At 40.3% G+C, this 24764-nt stretch overlaps 1 protein-coding gene across 2 annotated transcripts in view; it reads left to right on the forward strand.

The window, feature by feature from the left end:
• Nucleotides 1–24764, forward strand: part of DGKH (diacylglycerol kinase eta) — a 113647-nt gene that overhangs the window by 42675 nt on the left and 46208 nt on the right. For both annotated transcript variants that reach the window (XM_070751385.1, XM_070751386.1), the window contains exons 2-7: nucleotides 2000–2110; nucleotides 3616–3696; nucleotides 12641–12745; nucleotides 14104–14236; nucleotides 18864–18970; nucleotides 21579–21704. In XM_070751385.1, the coding sequence (XP_070607486.1) occupies nucleotides 2000–2110; nucleotides 3616–3696; nucleotides 12641–12745; nucleotides 14104–14236; nucleotides 18864–18970; nucleotides 21579–21704 (663 nt within the window). The remainder of the gene's footprint in view (nucleotides 1–1999; nucleotides 2111–3615; nucleotides 3697–12640; nucleotides 12746–14103; nucleotides 14237–18863; nucleotides 18971–21578; nucleotides 21705–24764) is intronic.

Raw genomic sequence — 24764 nt, forward strand, 5'->3', positions numbered from 1 at the left:
ATAATTTGACAACGTCAGGGTAGATTAATAGGTAGAAAAAACACAGAAGGAGAATATTGCAGTGGCAATTATTTATGACTTAATGAAAAGGCAGCAGCTCAAAACTCTAAGAGAAGCAAAACATTTTGCATAGTTCTTGTCCTCGTGCCAAGAAAGAGCTAAGGCCGAAAAGAAACATTAAATTAAACCCAAACTCGGTCTTGTTCTTGAGAATTAGCGATCTGGTCTTTTTGTTTTATATGGATTAAACTTAATTTGAAACGCTTCATTTAAATGCCGGGACAAAGAATGACTTTTTAAAAATAAATAGTTTATACTGGATGTGTACATCTTACATCACTGGAAAGGAAACACTCCTACAAATATCCATATTTGGGTATTTTTCTGGAACTTTGGGTTCTTCTTTTTTTTTTGCAAGTGAACATATGAAACTTGGTTCCTTCTGTGAAAGTTTTAACGTTGACAGGAAAAAAAAAAAGTTTCTCTTGTTTATTAGTCCAAGTTCTCACCCGGAATTTGTCCAGTATTTCCAGGGAAAGACTCTTTTACGCAGGCAGTTTTATAAAATAGTCCCTTTCTCCTTATTCTTTTTGTTCCAAAAGGACAATAGAGGAATACGTTACGGAGTTTGCAACCCTGAGCCTGAGTAAATGGATAACGTTACACAACTCTATGTGAAAATAAAATAATAGGGCTGCATTTTCTTGATTGGCAACCTAGGGATTGGTTACATGTGTTTAGATGGGCAAAACAACCGAAAATGGGAAGTGGGTGTAACTTGTAAGTAACTTCAACTTTGTTTATTAATCGGTACTGCCATCTTGTGGGAATAGGCTGTGGCTTCTATTCTTTTACAAATATGATGCTCAGTTTTGGAAAACATTTTGTACCATGGCAAATTTTCTCTTCTCTTCTCTTCTCAATTTTCTTTTCTTCTCTTCTCTTTTCTTCTCTTCATTTCACTTCTTTTCTCTTCTCCTCTTCTCTCTCTTCTCTTCTCTTCTCAATTTTCTTTTCTTTTCTTCTCAATTTTCTTTTCTTCTCTTCTCTTCTCTTCACTTCTTTTCTCTTCTCTTCTCAATTTTCTTTTATTCTCTTCTCTTCTCTTTTCTTCTCTTCATTTCACTTCTTTTCTCTTCTCCTCTTCTCTCTCTTCTCTTCTCTTCTCTTCTTTCTCTTCTCTTCTCAATTTTCTTTTCTTTTCTTCTCAATTTTCTTTTCTTCTCTTCTCTTCTCTTCACTTCTTTTCTCTTCTCTTCTCAATTTTCTTTTATTCTCTTTTCTTCTCTTCACTTCACTTCTTTTCTCTTCTCTCTCTTCTCTCTCTTCTCTCTCTTCTCTCTCTTCTCTCTCTTCTCTCTCTCCTCTCTCTTCTCTTCTCTTCATTTCTCTTCTTTAGTCCTATACCTTCTCTTCCCTTCTCTTCCCTTCTTCTGTTCTCCAGTCCTATACCTTCTCTTCTCTTCTTTTCTTCAGTCCTACACTTTCCCTTCTCTTCTCCTTCTTTCTTTCTTTTTCTTTCTTTCTTTCCTTCTTCCCTTCCTCCCACCTCCTCTCCTTCTCCTTAATTTCCTTCCTCCATCCCCTCTCCTTCCTCCTCTTCCCCCCTTCTCCCTCCCTCCTTTGCCTTCCTCTTCCCTTTAAATAATTTTTTTTGCAGGATATACAACATTTATTTTCTCCTTTAAAAAAAAAAATCAACCTTCCCTTTGGGATTTGGTAGGCAACATAAATGCCCACCCTCCCCTTTCCCGTTCCAGTAACCTGAAACCCACATAAGACTAATAAAACAGCAGAAAAAACGAAGCCAGATTAAAAATAGTTCAAATTGCTAGATTGCTTATAACAGCTATAATTAACTGCGTTATTAAGCCACAGCTTCAGAATATTATCTGCGGAGAACCGAAGAGACAGAAAAATAATTATATGGTATATATAACCATTTTTGGCATGTGTAGAATTTTAATATATTCTTCTCTTTTTTTTCCTTTTTTTAAAGACCAGCATAAGGGAAGGTCTCCTCTTGAAACAAACCAGCTCTTTTCAACGATGGAAAAGACGCTACTTTAAACTCCGAGGCAGAACGCTTTACTATGCCAAGAATTCCAAGGTAAAAATGTATTATTCATTTATTAAGGAACATGCTTTGCCCGGTATAACAATTGTATCTTTGAGGCTTTTAAAAATATGGGGCTGTGTGTTTTTTCTTTCCTGGTGACTATTCCTTTCTACTTATAGCATAACTTTTCTAACACTCAAAAGAAGGAAAGATTGTACCTTTGAGGCTTTGGATTTTGTGAAAAATTTATTAGATAGACTAGTTCGCGAATGCCGGTTGAATCGACATTGTTAGTGTTCATTTCAAACTGATCCACCCCAGGTCCCTAGGGAATGGGCGGCATACAAATTTGAATCAATCAATCAATCAATCAATCAATCTTGGGTTAAAACTGGCATGATCTAAAAGAGATCTAGAAACAGTAAGTATACTGAGAAGAAGAAATGAATGCTTTTATTTTAGGAGTTTTAACTGGGTTTTTTTTAATTTTAATTTTAATTTTTAAAAATATTTTTAATGTTTTTAATATTGTTTTTATCTGTTGTATGCCTCCAGGAGTCTGGAAGGAGTTGGGCGGTTTATAAATTTGATAAATTAAATTAAGATCACTGTGTTATTTTTACCCAGAAAGATTTTTGCTTTGCCAAGAATCAGGGCAACAATGCAAGATATGGATGGAAAACTAGTTCTTTCCAATTCCTGCTAGAAAGGAATTTAAGGAAATTCTTTAAATCCCTCCAAATATTATCTTTATACCTGGTGCTCTAGAGAGATCCTGACAGCTTATTAAAGGAAAATCCATCTGCAGAGGAAATGGATCTATGTTCAAATTTCCATCCAATAGTTTGGAGGGCAAATTCTTATCTCTTTGTTTTTAAATCCCTAAGTTATCCTCTTATTTTATAAATTACGCAGTTACTCTGTGTTATATGAAATGCTTTAAGTCATGGGGGAACCTGCTGCATATATCAACCTATTTATTAATAAGTGTAGATTTTGAGTAATACAGATTGGTGCAGAGGCTGTGAGTTTGATCCTAGGTAGAGGCAGATATTTCTCTCTCTGGTCACAGTGAGAAAATCTGTTGATGTTGGAAAGGGAAAGTAAAGTTAGACAATAGACAAAATTGCACACCGGTTCTGGTTAAATCTAAAGTAGGCTTAGACTACAATCACATTATCTGCCTCGTATATAAGGATAATGAGGTGGAGAGGCAAAGCTTCAACATCTGAACTTTTCTTCTTCTTCTTCTTCTTCTTCTTCTTCTTCTTCTTCTTCTTCTTCTTCTTCTTCTTCTTCTTCTTCTTCTTCTTCTCCTTCTCCTTCTCCTTCTCCTTCTCCTTCTCCTTCCCTTTTAGAAAAAGAGCTTCATGTTTTACATAATTCAGCCTAACAGTTTCTAGATTTCTTGATGGGTTCAACTTATCGATTTAGGCACCATGATTTTTTTCCCATTAAGGAAAGCATGATAAAATGAACATGATGTTCTTGGTTGGTTGGTTGGTTGGTTGGTTGGAATGAACTTGCACCTCTTTTTCCCCCTTTTCTTTCCACAGTCCTTAATATTCGATGAGGTTGACCTGTCGGATGCCAGTGTGGCTGAATCGAGCACCAAAAACGTCAACAACAGCTTCACGGTAGGTGATCTGTGTCTTGCCAGGCTCCTATGAAGCTTTGGAAGTTGGATTTTTGGCTCTGAGAGCAGGGAGAAGGGGAAAAAAGTCAATTGATGTTGTGGTCCATCAGTGGCCTGCGAAGTTGGTAGCAGAGTCGGACAGCAGGACCTGGAGTCTGGAGAATAGAATAGAATATAATTTATATTGTGTATTGTTTTGATATCTCCGGGTCCCGTCGACTAAACAATGTCGTTTGGCGGCTCCCAGGGGAAGAGCCTCCTCTGTGGCGGCCCCGACCCTCTGGAACCAGCTCCCCCCTGAGATTAGAACTGCCCCCACCCTCCTTGCCTTTCATAAACTCCTTAAAACCCACCTCTGCCGTCAGGCATGGGGGAACTGAGATAACTTCCCCAGGCCTATACTGTTTATGTATGGTATGTTGTGTGCATGGTTTTTTTTAGTTTTCTAATAATTGAATTTGTATTATATATTGTTTTCTGCTGCTGTTGTGAGCTGCCCCGAGTCTGCAGAGAGGGGCGGCATACAAATTTAATAAATAAATAAATAAATATCTTGTAAGCCACCCCGAGCCCTCAGAGATGAATAAATAAATACGTATTGAAAAAATGACCTCTCTGCTTACAGCTGATGAAATTCCATTTGTATTGTTATTGTTTTAGCCTGAGTGGCTCTAGATGTGGAAGCTTTAGCCTCACAATCAGGAGACTTGTTAGTTGGATCCTTGGTAGAGGCAGATATTTCTCTCTCTGGACACAAGGAGGATATATACAGAGGGTGGACAAAGAAATGGAAACACTTGACTTTTTGGCATCATGATGTTTGAACATGTTCAAATCAATCAAAAATTGACATATTTTAATGGGGTTTTAAAAATTCTGTTATTTGATATGTTTTTTTAAACTAACTTTTTTAAACAGAATTGTAAGGAAATGGGTTATAACCTTCTAGAAATGGCAGACCTCTCAGACTTTCAAAGAGGCCAAATTGTTGGTGTTTGAATGGCAGGCGCTCGTGTAACAGAAAGTGCCCGAATGTTTGCCGTTCCAAGAGGTCATGTCTCAAAAGTCATGACTGCTTTTGAAAGAGAAGGGAAAACGTCCTCAGCCAAGCACAGGTCTAGTTGAAAGTCGAAGTTGTCTGAGAGAGACCGTCAGACTGTAAAGCGAATTGTTAGAGCAGATCGCAAGACCGCAGCTCTTAAAATCACTGCAGAGCTCAACAGACATGTAGAGAACCTAGTTTTCACAAAAACTGTTCGAAGGGAGCTTCACAAATCTGGATTCCACGGAAGAGCTGCAAAGTGTTTCCATTTTTTGGTCCACCCCCCCTGTATCTGCTGAATATAACTCCGTATTGGCGACAGGGAAGGGCATCTGGCCATTGAAACACTGTGTGTCAAACCGGTGCAGAAGTTGGTGATGTTTGTGGGAACTTGGGAGGGGGGATTTTCAGGAGGGAGCAGATGCAGCCACAAAGCATTCTTTCGAGGGGTTATTATTATTATTATTATTATTATTATTATTATTATTATTTATTAGATTTGTATGCCGCCCCTCTCCGTAGACTCAGGGCAGCTTACAGCAATGATAAAAACAATATATAATAACAAATCTAATAGTTAGAATCTAAAATAACAATAATACATTTAAAAGGTCTGGTTCAAGGCCAACCTATGCCCACCCACCTGGGCGGAAGTGGAAGGAGGACTTGCCACGCTGGCACAACCTGAGTGGGCAACCTGACCAGTTTGTGGGTGGGGGACAATAAGGGATGTGAACTTTCAACTGGGTGGGGAATAAATTGGAACTTTGAGGAGCACTTTAACTTGGCCTCTGATTTACTTTGGATGCTACCTACAACCTTGATACTCAGCTAGCTCCATTCCGTTGCACAGACTCCACCCTGCAAGGGATTATGGGGCAGGTAAATGAAGCCGACCATGTTTCTTTAGCTTGTTGTCCATAGGCACACCACCATTGCTGACCATTGTAATAAATTGCATTTTCCAGAGTTCAGCTACATAGGGAGTCCTTAGGTCAGTTCTTGACTACTAGTAGGAAGGTATGTAAACAAACTGGAGGAAGTAGACCATTTCTAATCCTCTAAAAAGCATACTTATCTGTATGCCTAAGGCCATTTCTTTTCCCCGTGATTTGATGCACACTGTTAGGTTGCAGAAGAGAAAAAACACAATAGAAAGAGATGTTGAAAAGCTTCCTTGAGAGAGAGAAAGAGAGAGAAAGAGATGGAGACCGAAAGAGAGAAAGGGAGAGACAGAGGGAGAGAGAGGGAGAGAAAGAAAGAGAGAGAGAGAAAGAAAGAGAGAGGGAGGGAGAGAGAGACAGACAGAGAGAGAAAGAGAGAGAGAGAGGGAAAGAAAGAGAGAGAGAAAGAAAGAGAAAGAGGGAAGGAGGGAGGGAGGGAGAGAAAGAGAGAGGGAGGGAGAGAGAGGGACAGAAAGAGAGATGGAGAGAGAGAGAGGGAGAGGGAGAGACAAAGAGAGAGAGAAAGAGAGAAAGAGAGATGGGGAGAGGGGGGATGGAGGGAGAGAGAGAGGGGGAGGGAGGGAGGGAGAGAGAGAGATAGAAAGAGAAAGAGGGAGAGAGAGAGAGAAAGAGAGAAAGAGAGAGGGACAGAGAGAGACAAAGAGAGAGAGAGAGAGTGAGAGAGAGAGAAAGAAAGAAAGAAAGAGAAAGAGGGAGAGAAAGAGAGAGAAAGAGGGATAGAGAGAGGGAGAGAGGTGGCTAGATAGATATGGGGAATTACTACCATCCCAAAAGAATCCACATGATAATCTCTCCTATTCTGTTTCCTAAGAGATTTCAGTTTGCTAATACCTCTTTGGATTTTGCTTCCCACGTCCCCCCCCCCCCCGTTTTCGGCCTCCTGGGAGCAATTAAATTAACGATGGGGGCTTTCCTGCACCTTCTCCAAAGGTGACCTCCCCTGTGAAGTTGAAAGGGAACGGATTTTAAAGCTCAGCTCTTTTGGTATGAAAAAAAAGGGGGAAAAAACCCTTTGTCTTTTGACGCGCCCACTCCTTATCGCCAAAATCTAGCGCTGCCTTAAATATTGGATTTCTGAAAATCCGTAGCCCTCCTTCCTCAATAAGTGGAACAGGGCTGTTTCACCTGGCCCAGGTGAAAGTACGGCCGTTCTGTTCTTGGCTTGATCAGATAACGTGTAAAAACCACCAGGATGGTCTTTATGGGCAAGTCCTTTTTTCCATTGACGAACCCTCTGGTTTCTATTGCTTTATACCCTTTTGATTGGCTTTGCTCCACAAAAAGGAGTGCTTTTGTTCTTTTGTTCTGGGGACGTGGGAAAATGAAAAGAAGGACCAGGGGAGGCATGAGAGCAGTTTTCTAATATCTCAGGGGTTGCCCCATAGAAGACGGAGTCACACTATCCTCCAAAGCACCTGAGGGTAGAACAAGAAGCAATGGGTGGAAACTAAACAAGGAGAGAAGCAACCTAAAATGATTAATTTGAGAATTTCACTCAATCAGATCGACTACTGAATAGAAATCATCTATGGACAATTTATAATTTATGTCTACGGAGTCTACGGAGAGGGGCGGCATACAAATCTAATAATCTAATAAATACAATTATCAAATATTAAAGATAAGTAAATAGAAACACAGAAACAAGATTGATGGCAGAAAAAGACCTCATGGTCCATCTAGTCTGCCCTTGTACTATTTCCTGTGTTTTATCTTAGGATGGATATATGTTTATCCCAGGCATGTTTCAATTCAGTGACTGTGGATTTACCAACCATGTCTGCTGGAAGTTTAAGGGATGACTTGATCAAAGTGTATAAAATCACGCATGGGATAGAAAAGGTGGATAGAGAAAATTTATTTTCTCTATCACACAATACTAGGACGAGGGGGCCCTCCCTAAAGCTCATGGGTAAGAAAGTGAGGACAAATAATGGGAGATATTTCTTCACCCAGAGGGTCCTTGGTTGATGGAATTCCCTTCCAGAAGAGGTCGTGACAGCTGTCAGCCTGGATAGTTTCAAGGCAGGATTAGACAGATTCATGGATGCCAAGTGTATCGGTGGTTATTGAAATGGATGTCCATGTGCCGCCTCTATGTTGATTGAGGCAAGCAGGGTTCCCTTGGGTCCTGTTTGTTGGGGGTCAAGGGAAAGGGAGGGTCTTGCCTTCTCTTTCTGCTCAAGATCCGCATGGACAATTGGGGGCCCACTGTATGACACAGAATGCTGGACTCGATGGGCTTTGGCCTGATTCAGCATGGCTCAGCTTATGTTCTTATGTTTACTCCAAGCATCTACTACTCTTTCAGTCAAATCATCTTTTCTCACGTTGCTTCTCACATTGTCTGTTGGGGGATGTTTTCACCTCTGGGGCTTCGAGGAAACTTCCCTGAAGCATCCAGAGGACGAAACGGCCTTTTCCCAATGCTGAAAACCAGCTGGTCAGCGCATGCATGGACCTGAAACAGGGCAAAGTCTCATGTGCCCTCTGATGTGGCTCCATGTGCCACCTGTGCCATGTATGCCATAGGTTCACCATCACAGTTCTAGAGTCCCAACATCCTTTTTGCATCGGGCTGACCGAAACTGAATGCCGTATTCCAAGTGTGGCCTTGCCAAAGCCTTAGAAAGTGGTATTAACACTTCCAGTAATTGTGATTCTATCCCTTTGTTAATGCAGCCTAGAGCCGTGTTGGCTTTTTTGAGCAATTTGTCCCCTATCGCTGCCAAATGTGCTCATTACGATCACGGCCATCCCTTCCACCTTTCCATGCTTCCCCGGAGGTATAAATTGTTCCCCATCCACAACCCCCCTTTCTTGAAACAACAGTCGATGGCACACAATCTTTCTCAGAAGCGGCTCTGCGGGGTGTAGACAATGCCCAGGTGTGTTAGTGAGTCTGTTAAGCCACGGTCCCCTGTTGTGCGTTTTTATCTGATTGTTGGACGGAGATCCGAAGATGACTATCTCAAGGTGGCGTGCGGAGTGCTCCCTCCTCCCATTCCTCCCCCCCCATCATAACAATGCTGTGAATTAAGTAGGGCAGAGAGAGACACACGCAGAGAGAGAGACATACAAAGAGAGACAGAGGGACAGAGACAGAGAAAGAGAGATAGAGAAAGACAGAGACAAAGAGAAACACAGAGGGAGAGAGAGACAGAGAGAGAGAAAGACAGAGACACAGGGAGACAGAGACACAGACATACAAAGAGAAAGAAAGACACACAGAAAGCGAGACACACACAGTGAGAAAGACAGACAGAGAGAGAGAGACAAAGACAGAGACACAGAGAGAAATAGAGGGGGAGAGACAGAGATAGAGAGATAGAGAAAGACACACACAGAGGGAAAGACAGAGAGAGAGAGAGAGAAAGACACACACACACACACACACACACAAACACACAAAGAGAGACAGGCTGAGAGAGACAGAGAGAAAGACAGACAGAGAGAGAGACAGAGGCAGAGGGAGACAAGGATAGAGATACAGACACCGAGACATAGATAGATAGATAGATAGATAGATAGATAGATAGATAGATAGATAGATAGATAGATAGATGAGGATAGGTAGATAGATAGATAGATAGATAGGGAAAGAAAGAAAGAAAGAAAGAAAGAAAAGAAAAGAAACAGACAGATAGACAGAGAGAGAGAGAGAGTGAGTGTTGTAGGTGGACCTGAGATCACTTTATGAGATTCTCTGGAGCCGGATGGCTTCATTTCTTCAGCGTACCTGTTTCCACAAGTCCTAACTCGAGTCCCCCTTGCGATCTTCTTTCTAATCCTCGCGTGTGGGGGAAGAAGAAGGAACTGAATGACGGGTAAGCAAAGGCGAGTGGAAGAGGAGGTCCATTATCTCCACCTCTTGTTTTTTCCTCTCCTTCATTCTTTCTTTCGTCAAATGCAACAGATGGTTTAACGGGGAATCCGGTTTGACATCGCCGTTCAACTCCCAGGACCTTCCCAGGACAGGTTGTCCTTGACGTATGACCCCACAATTGAATCCCAAAGTTTCTAAGGGAGACTTTGCTGGAGTGAGGTTTTGCCCCGTGGCACGACGCTTCTCGCTATGGTTGTCGAGTGAATTACTGCAGTCGTGAAATTAGTGATAGAAACATAGAAACATAGAAGACTGACGGCAGAAAAAGACCTCATGGTCCATCTAGTCTACCCTTATACTATTTCCTGTATTTTATCTTAGGATGGATATATGTTTATCCCAGGCATGTTTAAATTCAGTTACTGTGGATTTACCAACCATGTCTGCTGGAAATTTGTTCCAAGGATCTACTACTCTTTCAGTGAAATAATATTTTCTCACGTTGCTTTTGATCTTTCCCCCAACTAACTTCAGATTGTGTCCCCTTTTCTTGTGTTCACTTTCCTATTAAAAACACTTCCCTCCTGAACCTTATTTAACCCTTTCACATATTTAAATGTTTCGATCATGTCCCCTGTTTTCCTTCTGTCCTTCAGACTATACAGATTGAGTTCATGAAGTCTTTCCTGATACGTTTTATGCTTAAGACCTTCCACCATTCTTGTAGCCCGTCTTTGGACCCATTCAATTTTGTCAATATCTTTTTGTAGGTGAGGTCTCCAGAACTGAACACAGTATTCCAAATGTGGTCTCACCAGCGCTCTATATAAGGGGATTACAATCTCCCTCTTCCTGCTTGTTATACCTCTAGGGTTATTAAGTGAATTGGACTTCCTCCCCATTGTTAGTAGGTTGCAAAAAGGAATCACACCGCAATGGTCAGTTGCCAAGTGTCTGAATTTTGATCACAAGATCATGGGCAGGCTGCAAAAATTGTAACTGTAACACCCCCCCCTCCAGTCGTAACTCACTTTTTTCAGCACCGTCATAACTTTGAACGCCCCTTTCACACCTCTTAGAAACAGGGAGAGATCGACTGTAGACAGTCTAAGGTTAAAGTTTTGGGGGTTTGGGAAAGAAACCACAGAGTCAGGTAGGGCATTCCAGGCGTTGATCCCTCTGTTGCTGAAGTCGTATTTTCTGCAGTCAAGTTTGCAGGAGTTTACATTATGTTTGAATTGATTGTGCTCATGTATTGTTGTGGTTGAAGCTGAAGTAGTCATTGACAGGTAAGACATTATGACACATGATTTTATGAACTACATTTAGATCGGTTTGAAGGCGACGTAGTTCTAAGCTGTCTTAGCCCAAAATTTCAAGACTGGTGGTGAGTGGATAAGTAGAGGACTCTTCTTGTGAAATATTTTTGGATGCCCTCGATTGTATTAATGTCCGAAATGCAGTGCAGGTTCCAGATAGGTGAGCTGTATTCGAGAATTGGTCTGGCAAATGTTTTGCATGTTCTAGTGAGCAGTGTAATATTGCCAGAGAATATTAAATATTTAATATTCAAGTAAGGTAAGAAAATATTATTTTACTGAAAGAGTCTGAGATGCTTGGAACAAACTTCCAGCAGACGTGGTTGGTAAATCCACAGGAACTGAATTTAAACATGCCTGGGATAAACATAGACCCATCCTAACATAAAATACAGGAAATAGTATAAGGGCAGACTAGATGGACCAGGAGGTCTTTTTCTGCTGTCAATCTTCTATGTTTCTAATATAAATATTAGTAAAACGACTGACGGCTGTTTTTCACATTTATGACTCTTGCAACAACCAAATTCTCTTAACAATCGTGTTACTCATGTATCAACCGTGGGGAATTCACTTAACAACCAAAAAGTCATTAAAAAACAGGTCAAAACTCACTGTCAACAAATGTTTTACTTGGGAACAAAAATGTTGGGGCTCTGTTTCAGTTGTGCATTGAGGACTACCTGTACTTTTTAAAAAAGGTGTTTCAACACTTTTATTATATATTCCCCCTGTGTAAATGATATTCCCTACTCCTTTGCCGACATTCAGGAATAGGAGTGTTATACTAAGGATGTGAACGGAGCGAGAAAGAGAAGGATGGGGAAATATCCTTCTTTGTTTATATGAAAATTCATAGGAGCTTCTGCTGGTTTCCACACACTGTGTGTGTGTGTGTTGTGTGTATACCGAGTGAGTTTGCCTGATGTGTTAGTGCCATTTGTGGAAAGCAGCAACGACTGAGCACACCTCCCAGAAGACTGGGTAAGTCGTGGCCAGGAAAATTTCCTCTTTTTTTGCAAGACGCTAAACCAGGTTTTATCAAATTTAGACCCTGTTCTGGGGGGAATTCAGAATTCCGGAATTGCATTCGAGTGATATAAATAGATGGTGGCATTGTTTAAGCCTTCCAAAATAATATCTCCAGAAAGGTGAGAAAGATATAGCAAGCAATGAATCTAACCAGGATGGGAAAATATGTTTGTGGCTTCGTGTTGTAACTTTCCAGACGTCAGAGGGGCATTTGCTATATTGTTTGGTCTTTGTTTTAATAATCCTGAAGAATTTCAAACCGAGGGAATTGTATTTGATTTTGAGATTGACGGGACGACCTACCTGAATGGGAATATTGTTCAACTCAGATAATTGACAGCTTCCTCTGTCTGTCAAGTTGTGCTCCGTTTTTGGTGAACGGGACAATCTCTGCTTACACGAATCTTTAGATAATGGTATACTTGTCAAATGCAAGATTTATCTTTCTCAACCCTCATTGTTACTAGGGTATAAACTTATGGAATGTGTTTTCAAACAAATCTGAAGAACGTTTATGATTTTTTCCTCTGGGTGTGTTCGAATCGAGCGCAGGATATATATTATTTTGTTCCAAAATATGCAGGAATGAAACCTTTTGGAATATTGTGGCTGCTGGGTTAATTTGCTCCTACAACGGTGATGAAGGGGTTCATGTGTCAGATAAAAGGGATGATTTTTTTAAATTTTTTTTTTCTTATATTCCATTTGCATCTGCCTTCCCTTTAGCAACGTTCAATCCTAACCTAAGCAATTGTTTTCAGATAATCACCCCGTTCCGTAGGTTGATATTGTGTGCAGAAAACAGGAAAGAGATGGAAGACTGGATTAGTTCGTTGAAGTCGGTCCAGTCCCGAGAACATTACGAGGTAAGCTTGAGACATTTTTTTTTCCTTTTGGTTTAAAAATAAATTCAGGGCTGTCTCTTTTACCAAGCTGCAGAAAATAGGAAAGAGAATGTCTGTGTTCTTAATAAGTCCACGAAGACTGAGCCGAGCATCAATTGGAGGTTTATATTTAGCCTCTTCTGTTTTTGCTTGAAAACTGTTTTTGCTGGTGAGGCCACATTTGGAATAATACTGTGTTCAGTTCTGGAGACCTCACCTACAAAAAGAGGGGCTTTAAGAATGGTGGAAGGTCTTAAGCATAAAACTTACCAGGAATGACTTCATGAACTCAAACTGTCTAGTCTGGAGGACAGAAGGGGGAAATAAAGGGGGGGACAGGATTGAAACATTTAAATATGTTAAAGGCTTAAATAAGGTTCAGGAGAGAAGTGTTTTTAATCGGAAAGTTAACCCAAGAACAAAAGGACACAATCTGAAGTTAGTTGGGGTAAAGATCAAAAGCAACGTGAGAATATAATATTTGACTGAAAGAGTAGTAGATTCTTGGAACAAACTTCCAGCAGACGTGGTTTGTAAATCCACAGGAACTGAATTGAAACATGCCTGGGATAAACACAGATCCATCCTAAGATAAAATGCAGGAAATATTATAAGGGAACACTAGATGGACCATGAGGTCTTTTTCTGCCATCAATCTTTTGTTTCTATGTTTCGATCGACAGACAGACAGACAGACAGACAGACAGACAGACAGACAGACAGACAGACAGACAGACAGATGCCTGGGATATATGCCTGGGATAAACACAGATCCATCCTAAGATAAAATATAGGAAATAGTATAAGGGAACACTAGATGGACCATGAGGTCTTTTTCTGCCGTCAATCATTTGTTTATATGTTTCGATCGATCGATCGATCAATCGATAGATAGACAGGCAGACAGACAGACAGTCAGTCAGACAGATGCCTGGGATATATGCCTGGGATAAACACAGATCCATCCTAAGATAAAATACAGGAAATAGTATAAGGGCAGACTAGATGAACCAGGAGGACTTTTTCTGCTGTCAATCTTCTGTTTCTATGTTTCGATAGACAGACAGACAGACAGACAGACAGACAGACAGACAGACAGATGGCTGGGATAAACATCCATCCATCCTAAGATAAAACACAGGAAATAGTACAAGGGCAGACTAGATGGACCAGGAGGTCTTTTTCTGCCGTCAATCTTCCATGTTTCTATGTTTCTAAGGACAAATGTCTCGGGGTGGGAATTTTTGCTTGATTTATTTGTTTGAAAGACAAACTTCTCCAAGACCTGGCGATTGGGACCCTGGTGTATTTGGAAACCCTCTCTTTCATTTCTTTATCAGGCGGCTCAGTTTAACGTGGAACATTTCTCAGGGATGCACAACTGGTACGCTTGTTCCCACGCCAGGCCTACTTTTTGCAACGTTTGCCGAGAAAGTCTCTCCGGAGTTACTTCCCACGGTTTGTCTTGCGAAGGTAAATTGGTCCTCTCCGAATCATCATTGAACATTAAAAAATGCAAAGTATGAGCCCTTTATTTAAAGAAAGGGGTGATTTTCTTTGCTAACGGGTGTCAGTGAAATGTCTCTTTACCCTGAACAATTTGGATGTGCTTTCATTAATGTTTTTATTCTTTATTTTATTTTATTTGTTTTGTTAACTACATATTGGAGGTATGTAAAGATATAATAATATTTATATTCATGATACTAGTAAAAGAGAAACTTTAGAACAGGGGACGGAAGGCACGCTGGTGCACTTGTGCACGCCCCTTACTGACCTCTTAGGAATCAGGAGAGGTCAACAGTGGATTAAGGGTAAAGTTTTGGGGGTTAGGTGATATATTACAGAGTCTGGTAGTGAGTTCCATGCATCAACTACTTGGTTACTCAAGTCATATTTCCTGCAGTCCAGTTTGAAGCGGTTTACATTAGGTTTGTATCTGTTGTGTGCTCTTGTGTTGTTGTGGTTGAAGCTGAAGTAGTCATTGATGGGAAGGACATTGTAGCAGGTGATTTTATAGGCTATGCTTAGATCATGCTTAAGGCGGCGTAGTTCTAACCTTTCTAAACCTAGGATTGTATGTCTAGTTTCGTAGGGTATTTGGTTGTGAGTGGAGGAGTGGTCAACAAATTTGGTCAACAAATCTGCATTTCCATGAAGCATTGTCCTTTGCTGATTTGTTTATGGGTTTATACCACGTGACTTGTGATGTGACTTCTGTGAACTCCATGAACGCTGCTTGTCTCAAGCCAATTTGGGACCATCTGTAGCTTGCTCCGGTTCAGTGGTCTGGAAAACCAGCTTTGATGTCCCCTGGTCCTTCTCTTTGATACGGTCGACATACCTCGTTCCCTCAAGCGCTCATCGTACAATTGAGCCTCCAGTCCTCTTTGCAGTGATCTTGGTTGCTCTTCTCTGCACTCTTTCTTGAATCTCAGCATCCTTTTTCCCATTGTGGTGACCACACAACATTTCAAAGGTGGTTTCACCAGTACAGTGTAAAGTAGTATTATGACTTCTGATGATTGTTAAGGAGTGTGCAGAGCGACCCCTGAGTTATTTATTTATTTGTTTGTTTGTTTATTTATTTATTTATTGGATTTATATGCCGCCCCTCTCCGAAGACTCGGGGCGGCTAACAGCAATCATAAAACAACGTACAATAATAATCCAATACTAAAAATGATTAAAAACCCATTAATATAAAAAACCAATCATACATACAGACATACCATGCATAAAATTGTAAAGGCCTAGGGGGAAAGGGAATCTCAATTCCCCCATGCCTGGCGGCAGAGGTGGGTTTTAAGTAGCTTACGAAAGGCAACGAGGGTGGGGGCAATTCTAATCTCTGGAGGGAGTTGGTTACAGAGGGCCGGGGCCGCCACAGAGAAGGCTCTTCCCCTGGGTCCCGCCAAGCGGCATTGTTTAGTTATCAAGGATGCACACACACAAAGGACTTGTGTGATTCCAGCAGATATTCAAGAGATACGAATAATGATTCAGTCATACAAACCAGTTACATTAAAGTGTATAAAATTGTGTTTACTTTAGAAATAGCACAGTCAGGTTAAACAGTCAATATCTCTCAATACAATATAAGAATATTACAATCCTTAGTTTGTCTTACGTATCAGACATACATTACAGCTAACAAATGCATTAAACTATCATCAAACCCACAGAGCTTACGACTTCAGTCACAGTGAATCAGCAGAAATGAACAGCAATTTGCAGCACTACCTCTTAAAGCTATAGTAGTTCAATACAAACAAACATACATTGTTAGCTTGTTTATATATTGCCAACTCAACTGGCTTGTACATAATACTAACAATGACCATCCCAAAATGGAAGCATGGCATTTTACTGGCTAATTGTTAAGAAGTTTCTCCTTAAATGAATCTCCTTGATTCATTCCGTCTACAATTCTTGGATTGCATCTGCAGGGTTTTTAAATAATTAATTAATTAACTTATTTATTTTCTTTCTTTCTTTCTCTCTTCCTTCCTTCCTTTCTTTCAACTTCATAATGAGAAAATATTATTTCACTGAAAGAGTAGTAGATGCTTGGAACAAACTTCCAGCAGACGTGGTTTGATAAATCCACAGTAACTGAATTTAAACATGCCTGGGATAAACATATATCCATCCTAAGATAAAATACAGGAAATAGTATAAGGGCAGACTAGATGGACCAGGAGGTCTTTTTCTGCCATCAGTCTTCTATGTTTCTATGTTTCTATATTTTTTCACAAATCCACATCTAAGTTTTATACTTTACAATTCATATCTTTCCATTGTCCCAATTCTTAGTCTTTTCCACACTATCACACTATTTTTCTCTTATTTTTCCCCTCCAGTTATAAACCTTATAATAGTTCGCACTCACTTTGCCCTTTCAATTCTATCGTCAATTTGTCCATTTCTGCACATCTGTATATTTTGCTATTCAATACACTTTTCACTGTAGGGTTATGTAGGCAATGTAGGCTATGTCAACTGTTATGCATTCTGTCACTTTAAACTATAAGTTGCAGGACTTGGATCTCGTCAGATTAATGTTATTATTATTTTTGCGTTTCTTTCTTTGGAACCAACGGAGGCATTTGGAGAAAGCAGCTGTTCTTGGAAAGCTACCAACTCAAAACTTGTGCAATGATGATTCGCGCAGTGAAAGCTCGCAAGCAACAGGCTTTCATTGTGATGAATAGTAATTATCCAGGACTTGGCTGAAGTTTGAAGTGGTTCACAGCCCTTGTTTATGTAAAAGTGCAGATTCTCTGCCTCTTGGCTTCATAAGGTGTCTTACGAAGAGACATGTGTGTGTGTGTTTGTGTGTGTGTGTGTGTTATAGTAATGGCTCACATCCTGGACATAAACTGTTTCAACTCCTACCCTCAAAATGTCACAATAGAGCACTGCACACCAAGACAACTAGACAAAAATGATTTGGTAAATGATTTAGCTTTACTAGGTAAATGGTCAAAGCAATGGAAACTGCAGTTTAATGTTTCCAAGTGTAAAATAATGCACTTGGGGAAAAGGAATCCTCAATCTGAGTATTGCATTGGCAGTTCTGTGTTAGCAAAAACTTCAGAAGAGAAGGATTTAGGGGTAGTGATTTCTGACAGTCTCCAAATGGGTGAGCAGTGTGGTCGGGCAGTAGGAAAAGCAAGTAGGATGCTTGGCTGCATAGCTAGAGGTATAACAAGCAGGAAGAAGGAGATTGTGATCCCCTTATATAGAGCGCTGGTGAGACCACATTTGGAATACTGTGTTCAGTTCTGGAGACCTCACCTACAAAAAGATATTGACAAAATTGAAAGGTCCAAAGACGGGCCACAAGAATGGTGGAAGGTCTTAAGCATAAAACGTATCAGGAAAGACTTAATGAATTCAATCTGTATAGTCTGGAGGACAGAAGGAAAAGGGGGGACATGATCGAAACATTTAAATATGTTAAAGGGTTAAATAAGGTTCAGGAGGGAAGTGTTTTTAATAGGAAAGTGAACACAAGAACAAGGGGAAACAATCTGAAATTAGTTGGGGGAAAGATCAAAAGCAACGTGAGAAAATATTATTTCACTGAAAGAGTAGTAGATCCTTGGAACAAACTTCCAGCAGACGTGGTTGGTAAATCCACAGTAATTGAATTTAAACATGCCTGGGATAAACATAGATCCATTGTAAGATAAAATACAGGAAATAGTATAAGGGCAGACTAGATGGACCATGAGGTCTTTTTCTGCCGTCAGTCTTCTATGTTTCTATGTTTCTAAAAGAGGAGTTCCCCCCCCCAAACGCCATCACTCTACTAAACAAATAATTCTAGCCTATTTGTGCCCAAGCAGCAAACAAAGTCCAGCCAGCCCACCAACCCAACCAGCCAGCCAGCCACAGACCAGTAGAAATGGAGTTGAAGTCCTCAATGAAACACAGCAGCAGTAGGAAGTTGTGGGAAAATATATTTACTTCTTTATGCTACTACTACTACTATCTATACTATACATACAATAAACTAGTATCTTACTAGGACCTTGCTATAACTATCTTAGTTCAATAACTCACAGGAACCAACCTTTACAGCGTTATAGCTTCTTCAAGGCATACTTCCACGAACAGCAACAGCACACAGCTAACAGCGAACAGACAGAGAGAAAGAGCAGGGAGCTCTTGCCTAGTTAAATACTTTTCACATAATTGCTAGGTTGCTGCACTGTCAATTGCCTCTGAATGGCATTATGATATTACCTAGGGATTTTTAATTTCTGACACTCCCATCACTGTGAAGAACTGGGCATGGACAGTCTAGCAAAGAGGAGGTCAAGCGGGGACATGATAGCATCTTCAGATACTTGAGCAGAGGTCACAGAGGGAAAACAGGTTGTAACTAGCTCTGGGAAGCTCCACAGTAACTTTGAATAGCTTTTAAGCAACAAATTGTAAATTGAAAACTACAGTATCTGTAATTTAGCAAAGATTGAACTGTCTGCATAAATGGGTATTTGGTTAAGATAGATTTTGTGATCATGAAAGAATTATGTTCTCAGGAACCTATCTATATATATTTTTATATATATTTATTCCTTTCTCCTAGTATGCAAGTTCAAGGCTCACAAAAGATGTGCTGTTCGAGCAATAAATAATTGCAAGTGGACAACATTGACTTCAATTGGAAGAGATATCATTGAGGATGAAGATGGTGTAAGTTTTTGCAACATGCAGTAAATCCCATTCTTCACTTTTTGTTGAAAAACAACTGCCCGTAATAACAATTAGGCAGGATGAATTGTAGCTAGCGGTGGGTCCTATCTAAAAAAACATGTTTTTAGCACATGATGTCCTGTTGAATTAGGTATGTAACTCTATCACCAGACAAACTTTGGATAACTTTCAAGTAGGCCCTGGGGAGCTACAGATTTCTTTCTAGCAGGGTTGGAGATGTCTACAATAGCTTCCTTCACAGCTGCAGAAAATGGCTAGATGTTAGGATAGATACACCACCTGGTCTTGCAGTAGTGAAGAAAGAACATTAGTGGCCAAGGATGGAGAATGAAATGCTAAACAATGCCACCAGTGAAATGCTGAGGGTATCTGTTTAGCTTCTGAAGGAATTCGGAAGCGCTTCTTCTAGCCATCTTTGAAGTGTGGTGGAAATCTTTGGGGTCATACTCATCTTCAATCTCATTCTCAACTACAATCTCAACCTCTCATCCTCATCTACATTCCTTATCTTCAACCTGTCTCAACTTCATCCTCCCCCTCATCTTTGCTATTATTATCAACTTTAACATCATTTTCATTTTCATCCTTACTCTCAACCTCATTCTCAACCTCAACCTCATCTTCATTGTCAACTTCAACCTCTTCACCCTCACCCTCAACCTCATCTTCCCCTTCTACCTCAAACTCATCTTCATTGTCAACCTCACCCTCCTCACTCTCGCCCTTACTCTCACCTTCACCTTCAACCTCATTCTCAACCTCAACCTCATCTTCATTGTCACCCTCAACCTTCTCACCCTTACCCTCACTCTCATCCTTACCCTTACTCTCAACCTCAACCTCATTCTCAACCCATCTTCATTGTCAACCTCAACCTCCTCACCCTCACCCTTACCTTCACCTTCACCCTCAGCCTCAATCACAACCGCAATCTCATTCTCAACCTCAACTCATCTTCATTGTCACCCTCACCCTCAACATCCTCACCCTCATCCTTACCCTCATCTTCAACCTCAACCTCATCTTCATTGTCACCCTCAACATCCTCACCCTCACTCTTACCCTCACCTTCAACCTCAATCTCATTCTCAACTTCATCTTCATTGTCTCCCTCACCCTGAGTTTCACCCTCACCTTCAACTTCAACTCAACCTCATTCTCAACCTCAACCTCATCTTCATTTTCACCCTCACTCTCAGTGTCCTCACTCTCACCTTCATCCTTACCCTTACCCTTAACTTCAACCTCATTTTCAAGCTCAAGCTCATCTTCATTGTCAACCTCATCCTCACCCTCAACATCCTCACCCTGAACTTTACCCTTACCCTCACCTTCACCCTCACCTTCACCCTCATTCTCAACCTCAACCTCATCTTCATTTTCATCCTGACCCTGACCCTCAACCTTCACCCTCACCTTCAACTTCAAGTCAACCTAGGTCTTAACCTTGTCCTCATCCTGATCCTGATCAATTTATTCCCCAAATCCTTTTTGTACAACTGAAGGCTGAGTGCATGCTATTGGTTATGCTGACCAATATTGACCCCAAGTCACCCAGCCAGCTTCCCTTTCTAAGGGTGGAGCAGAACTCATGGTCCTCTGGTTTCTAACCCATTGTACCAATAGTCCCTTTACTCTTTGGGACAGGAGGATGGCTCCAACAAAGGAAAAACCACAGGAATAAGATCCCTTGTAAGTGAACCTCTTTGGGTCAGAGTTGAGTAGGATGACGATAATAATAATAATAATAATAATAATAATAATAATAATAATAATAATAAAAATAATAATAAATAATAATAATAATAATAATTTATTTATAATAAATGCTTGGCTGCATAGCTAGAGGTATCACAAGCAGGAAGAGGGAGATTGTGATCCCGCTGTAAAGAGCGCTGGTGAGACCACATTTGGAATAATACTGTGTCCAGTTCTGGAGACCTCACCTACAAAAAGATATTGACAAAATTGAAGGGGTCCAAAGACGGGCTACAAGAATGGTGGAAGGTCTTAAGCATAAAACGTATCAGGAAAGACTTCATGAACTCAATCTGTATAGTCTGGAGGACAGAAGGGAAAGGGGGGACATGATCGAAACATTTAAATATATGAAAGGGTTAAATAAGGTCCAGGAGGGAAGTGTTTTTAATAGGAAAGTGAACACAAGAACAAGGGGACACAATCTGAAGTTAGTTGGGGGAAAGATCAAAGGCAACATGAGAAAATATTATTTTACTGAAAGAGTAGTAGATGCTTGGAAAAAAACTTCCAGCAGACGTGGTTGGTCAATCCGCAGGAACTGAATTTAAACATGCCTGGGATAAACATAGATCCATCCTAAGATAAAATTCAGGAAGTAGTACAAGGGCAGACTAGATGGACCAGGAGGTCTTTTTCTGCCATCAGTCTTCTATGTTTCTATGTTTCTATAATAATAATTTATTAGATTTGTATGCCGCCCGTCTCCGAAAATGATAGACCGACCCATGCCACCTCTAGCGTTGATGAGCTCAAAACCAACAGGGATGGAAGTTGACCTTTCTTCTTTCTCCTCCCCGCTGACCCCCACAATAAACCTCCACTCTAGGTAGCCATGCCTCACCAGTGGTTAGAGGGCAACCTCCCGGTCAGTGCCAAATGTGCGGTGTGCGACAAAACCTGTGGCAGTGTCCTCCGCCTGCAAGATTGGAAGTGCCTGTGGTGTAAAACAATGGTAAGTCTGGAGGGCGGGTGAGACGGCGAGATTGTGGAAACCTTCTGGTGAAAGGGTGCGTTTGTGGTTGCTAGGATCCTACAACTGACTGCTTAAGCTACCGCAACTCCAAAGGCCCAGGTACTCCTTGTCTTATGTCAACAATTGAGCCCGAGGTTTCCTTGGCCAAGCGAGACCGTGGTTAAGTGAATTTTGCCCCATTTTACGACCTTTCTCACCCCTGATAAGTGAACCACTGCAGTTGTGAAGGTAGGAACAGGGTTGTTAAGTCAATTAGTCATTTGACTGGGTGGGAGTGGATTACCGACCAAGATAAGTTTTCAAATATTTTTATTTTATTTATTTATTTTGTCCAATACACAATATTTATTTATTTATTTATTATTTGGATTTGTATGCCGCCCCTCTCCGAAAACTCGGGGCGGCTCACAATAATACACAATGAAGGTTATAGAGAAGATATACAAGATATAGGAGAGACTATAGGACAGGGGACGGAAGGCACTCTAGTGCGCTTATGCACGCCCCTTACTGACCTCTTAGGAATCTGGAGAGGTCAACCATGGATAGTCTCAGGGTAAAATGTTGGGGGTTAGGGGATGAAACTACAGAGTCCGGTAATGAGTTCCACGCTTCGGCAACCCGATTACTAAAGTCATATTTTTTACAGTCAAGTTTGGAGCGGTTAATATTAAGCTTGAATCTGTTGTGTGCTCTTGTGTTGTTGTGGTTGAAGCTGAAGTAGTCGCCGACAGGCAGGACATTGCAGCATATGATCTTGTGGGCAATACTTAGATCATGTTTAAGGCGTCGTAGTTCTAGGCTTTCAAGACCCAGGATTGTAAGTCTAGTTTCGCAGGGTGTTCTGTTCCGAGTGGAGGAGTGAAGGGCTCTTCTGGTGAAGAATCTTTGGACATTTTCAAGGGTGTTAACGTCTGAGATGCAACAATAGGCGTTTGGGCTCTTTTTCATTCGATTGAGTCCCATTATTTGAATAGCCACAAAAAAGGACAAACGATAGACGGCATTACTTGTTGAGGAGCACAGTCACATTTTAAGGTTTTTGTACTGAACCCGCAAGGTTCAGTAGGATAACAGATTAGGCAAGTAGCTCAATTTTCTTGAATTGCTATAAAAGTTCAGTTCTAGATAATGATTAAAATAATTGGGTAAAAACGTACTATTGAATTCTTTCCCGTTTTAAAAGGAATTAAGGATCATACGAAGGTACTAGAAAAGGAAGGACAATTTAAAAAAACTATTAAGTAATCAATAAATTGGGCATAAATGTACTACCCGCACTGCATTCCCCCACCCCACCCCATGGGGGCAGCAGCCCACCACTGGTTGTAAGTCCCTTTTTCATGCTATTGGCACTTTGAACAGTTATTATAAGTCAAAGTTACATTTATTTATTTATAAAGAGCTCACTCACCAGAACTGATAGGATCAACTGAGTCGGTTTCCCCACCAAATTTTTTGTTTAATTTTTCTCCACAAATTCCATTTTTATAACAAAACACATAGGCCTTAAAATACACTGCTCAAAATAAAATAAAAATAAAGGGAACCCTCAAAGAACCCATCCTAGATCTGAATGAATGAAATATTCTCATGGAATCCTTTGTTCTGTACAAAGCTGAATGTGCACAACAGCCGGTGAAATTGACTGTCAATCAGTGTTGCTTCCTAGGTGGACAGCTGGAATTCACAGAAGTTTGATTGACTTGGAGTTATATTGTGTTGTTTAAATGTTCCCTTTATTTTTTTGAGCAGTATATATCAATAAGATGCATATACATCTTCAATATTTCATTTATATTTCACCTATTTTGCACTCCTATTCTTCAGTCTGACCCAACACTCTCAATCTTCACCCCCTCTTCTTACTTTCTTCCTCCTTCCCTCCATTCATCATCTCTCTATATTTTCTACTTTTTTCTACTCCTCTATCTCCCTCTTCTATTTCTTCTTCCTCCCTCTAATATCATTCCCTGATTGTCTCTCATCCACATTCAACTTATATTTGGCAGACTGATATTATATTTTTGTATACTGACAGTGCCACTTCTCAAATAATTAATTTATGTGACCTTGGCATATGTTACATTACTCTTAATTCCACCCGATCCCCTAATTTTTTCTCCTGGGACAACCAACAATTAATTCAATTTTTATTCTTAAAATATTGCAATGACTTGATTTTACTAGCTAATTATTATTTCTTGTGCTTCTTAATTTTAGGCCTTATTCCTTCCTTGTAGTATCTTCTTAGTATCTTGTCTTTGTTTCTCTCCCCACCATTAGAACCCATTCCAAACACCCAATGAATAATACTCATTGTATTTTTCAGCTCATCTTAAAAACACAAGCTAATAATTCTTGTTCTTATTCACTTTTACATCCTATTTACTTCAATGACATCAGTAATCCTCAAATCAACTGAGTCTTATGATTCACCTCTCATCTGTTTTCCTGCCTTTTTGAAGAACTGATTATTAAATGCTTTTAATAAAGAAAATAGCAAAAGAAACCCTGGGTGAACCTTTAGATGTTATCACAAACTGTTTATTTGGAACTTGGGTGGTAGCTACTGGCCAGAGCTGTTGCTATTAAGCCTGTCAATTGTCTGATTTCCTTTTAACTTTCTCTGCCATCCCTAATTGCTTTAATCTAATTTAATTTAATTTGATTCCATATTGGCTTTGATTTATAATTTTTAAGCCTGTTTTTCTCCCCCGGATCAGACCAAACAGCTTACCTAATTAAAAGCGTCCAGACATTGAAGCCTAAACAAACGGATCTGCAACCTGAAATTTGTTTAACAGGACCTTCTGTTTTTCCATTTGGTACCCTTTTATTACTTTTTTTGGGGGAAAAAACAAGATAAGCAGCTGTCTCCTCTACCAATTTATTCAATTATGGACAAATTGTGCCTTTCTAATTGCGAATGGCCTTTTTGTTTTTGTTATTTTAAGGTTTAAATTTTGATTGGTCCCTTTTGTGTGTGTGGGGAATTGTAACTTCAAACAGTCATTAAATGAACTGTTGTAAGTTGGG

Source organism: Erythrolamprus reginae, chromosome 4 (genome assembly GCF_031021105.1).
Source record: "Erythrolamprus reginae isolate rEryReg1 chromosome 4, rEryReg1.hap1, whole genome shotgun sequence".
In the NCBI taxonomy this organism is placed as follows: Eukaryota; Metazoa; Chordata; class Lepidosauria; order Squamata; family Dipsadidae; genus Erythrolamprus; species Erythrolamprus reginae.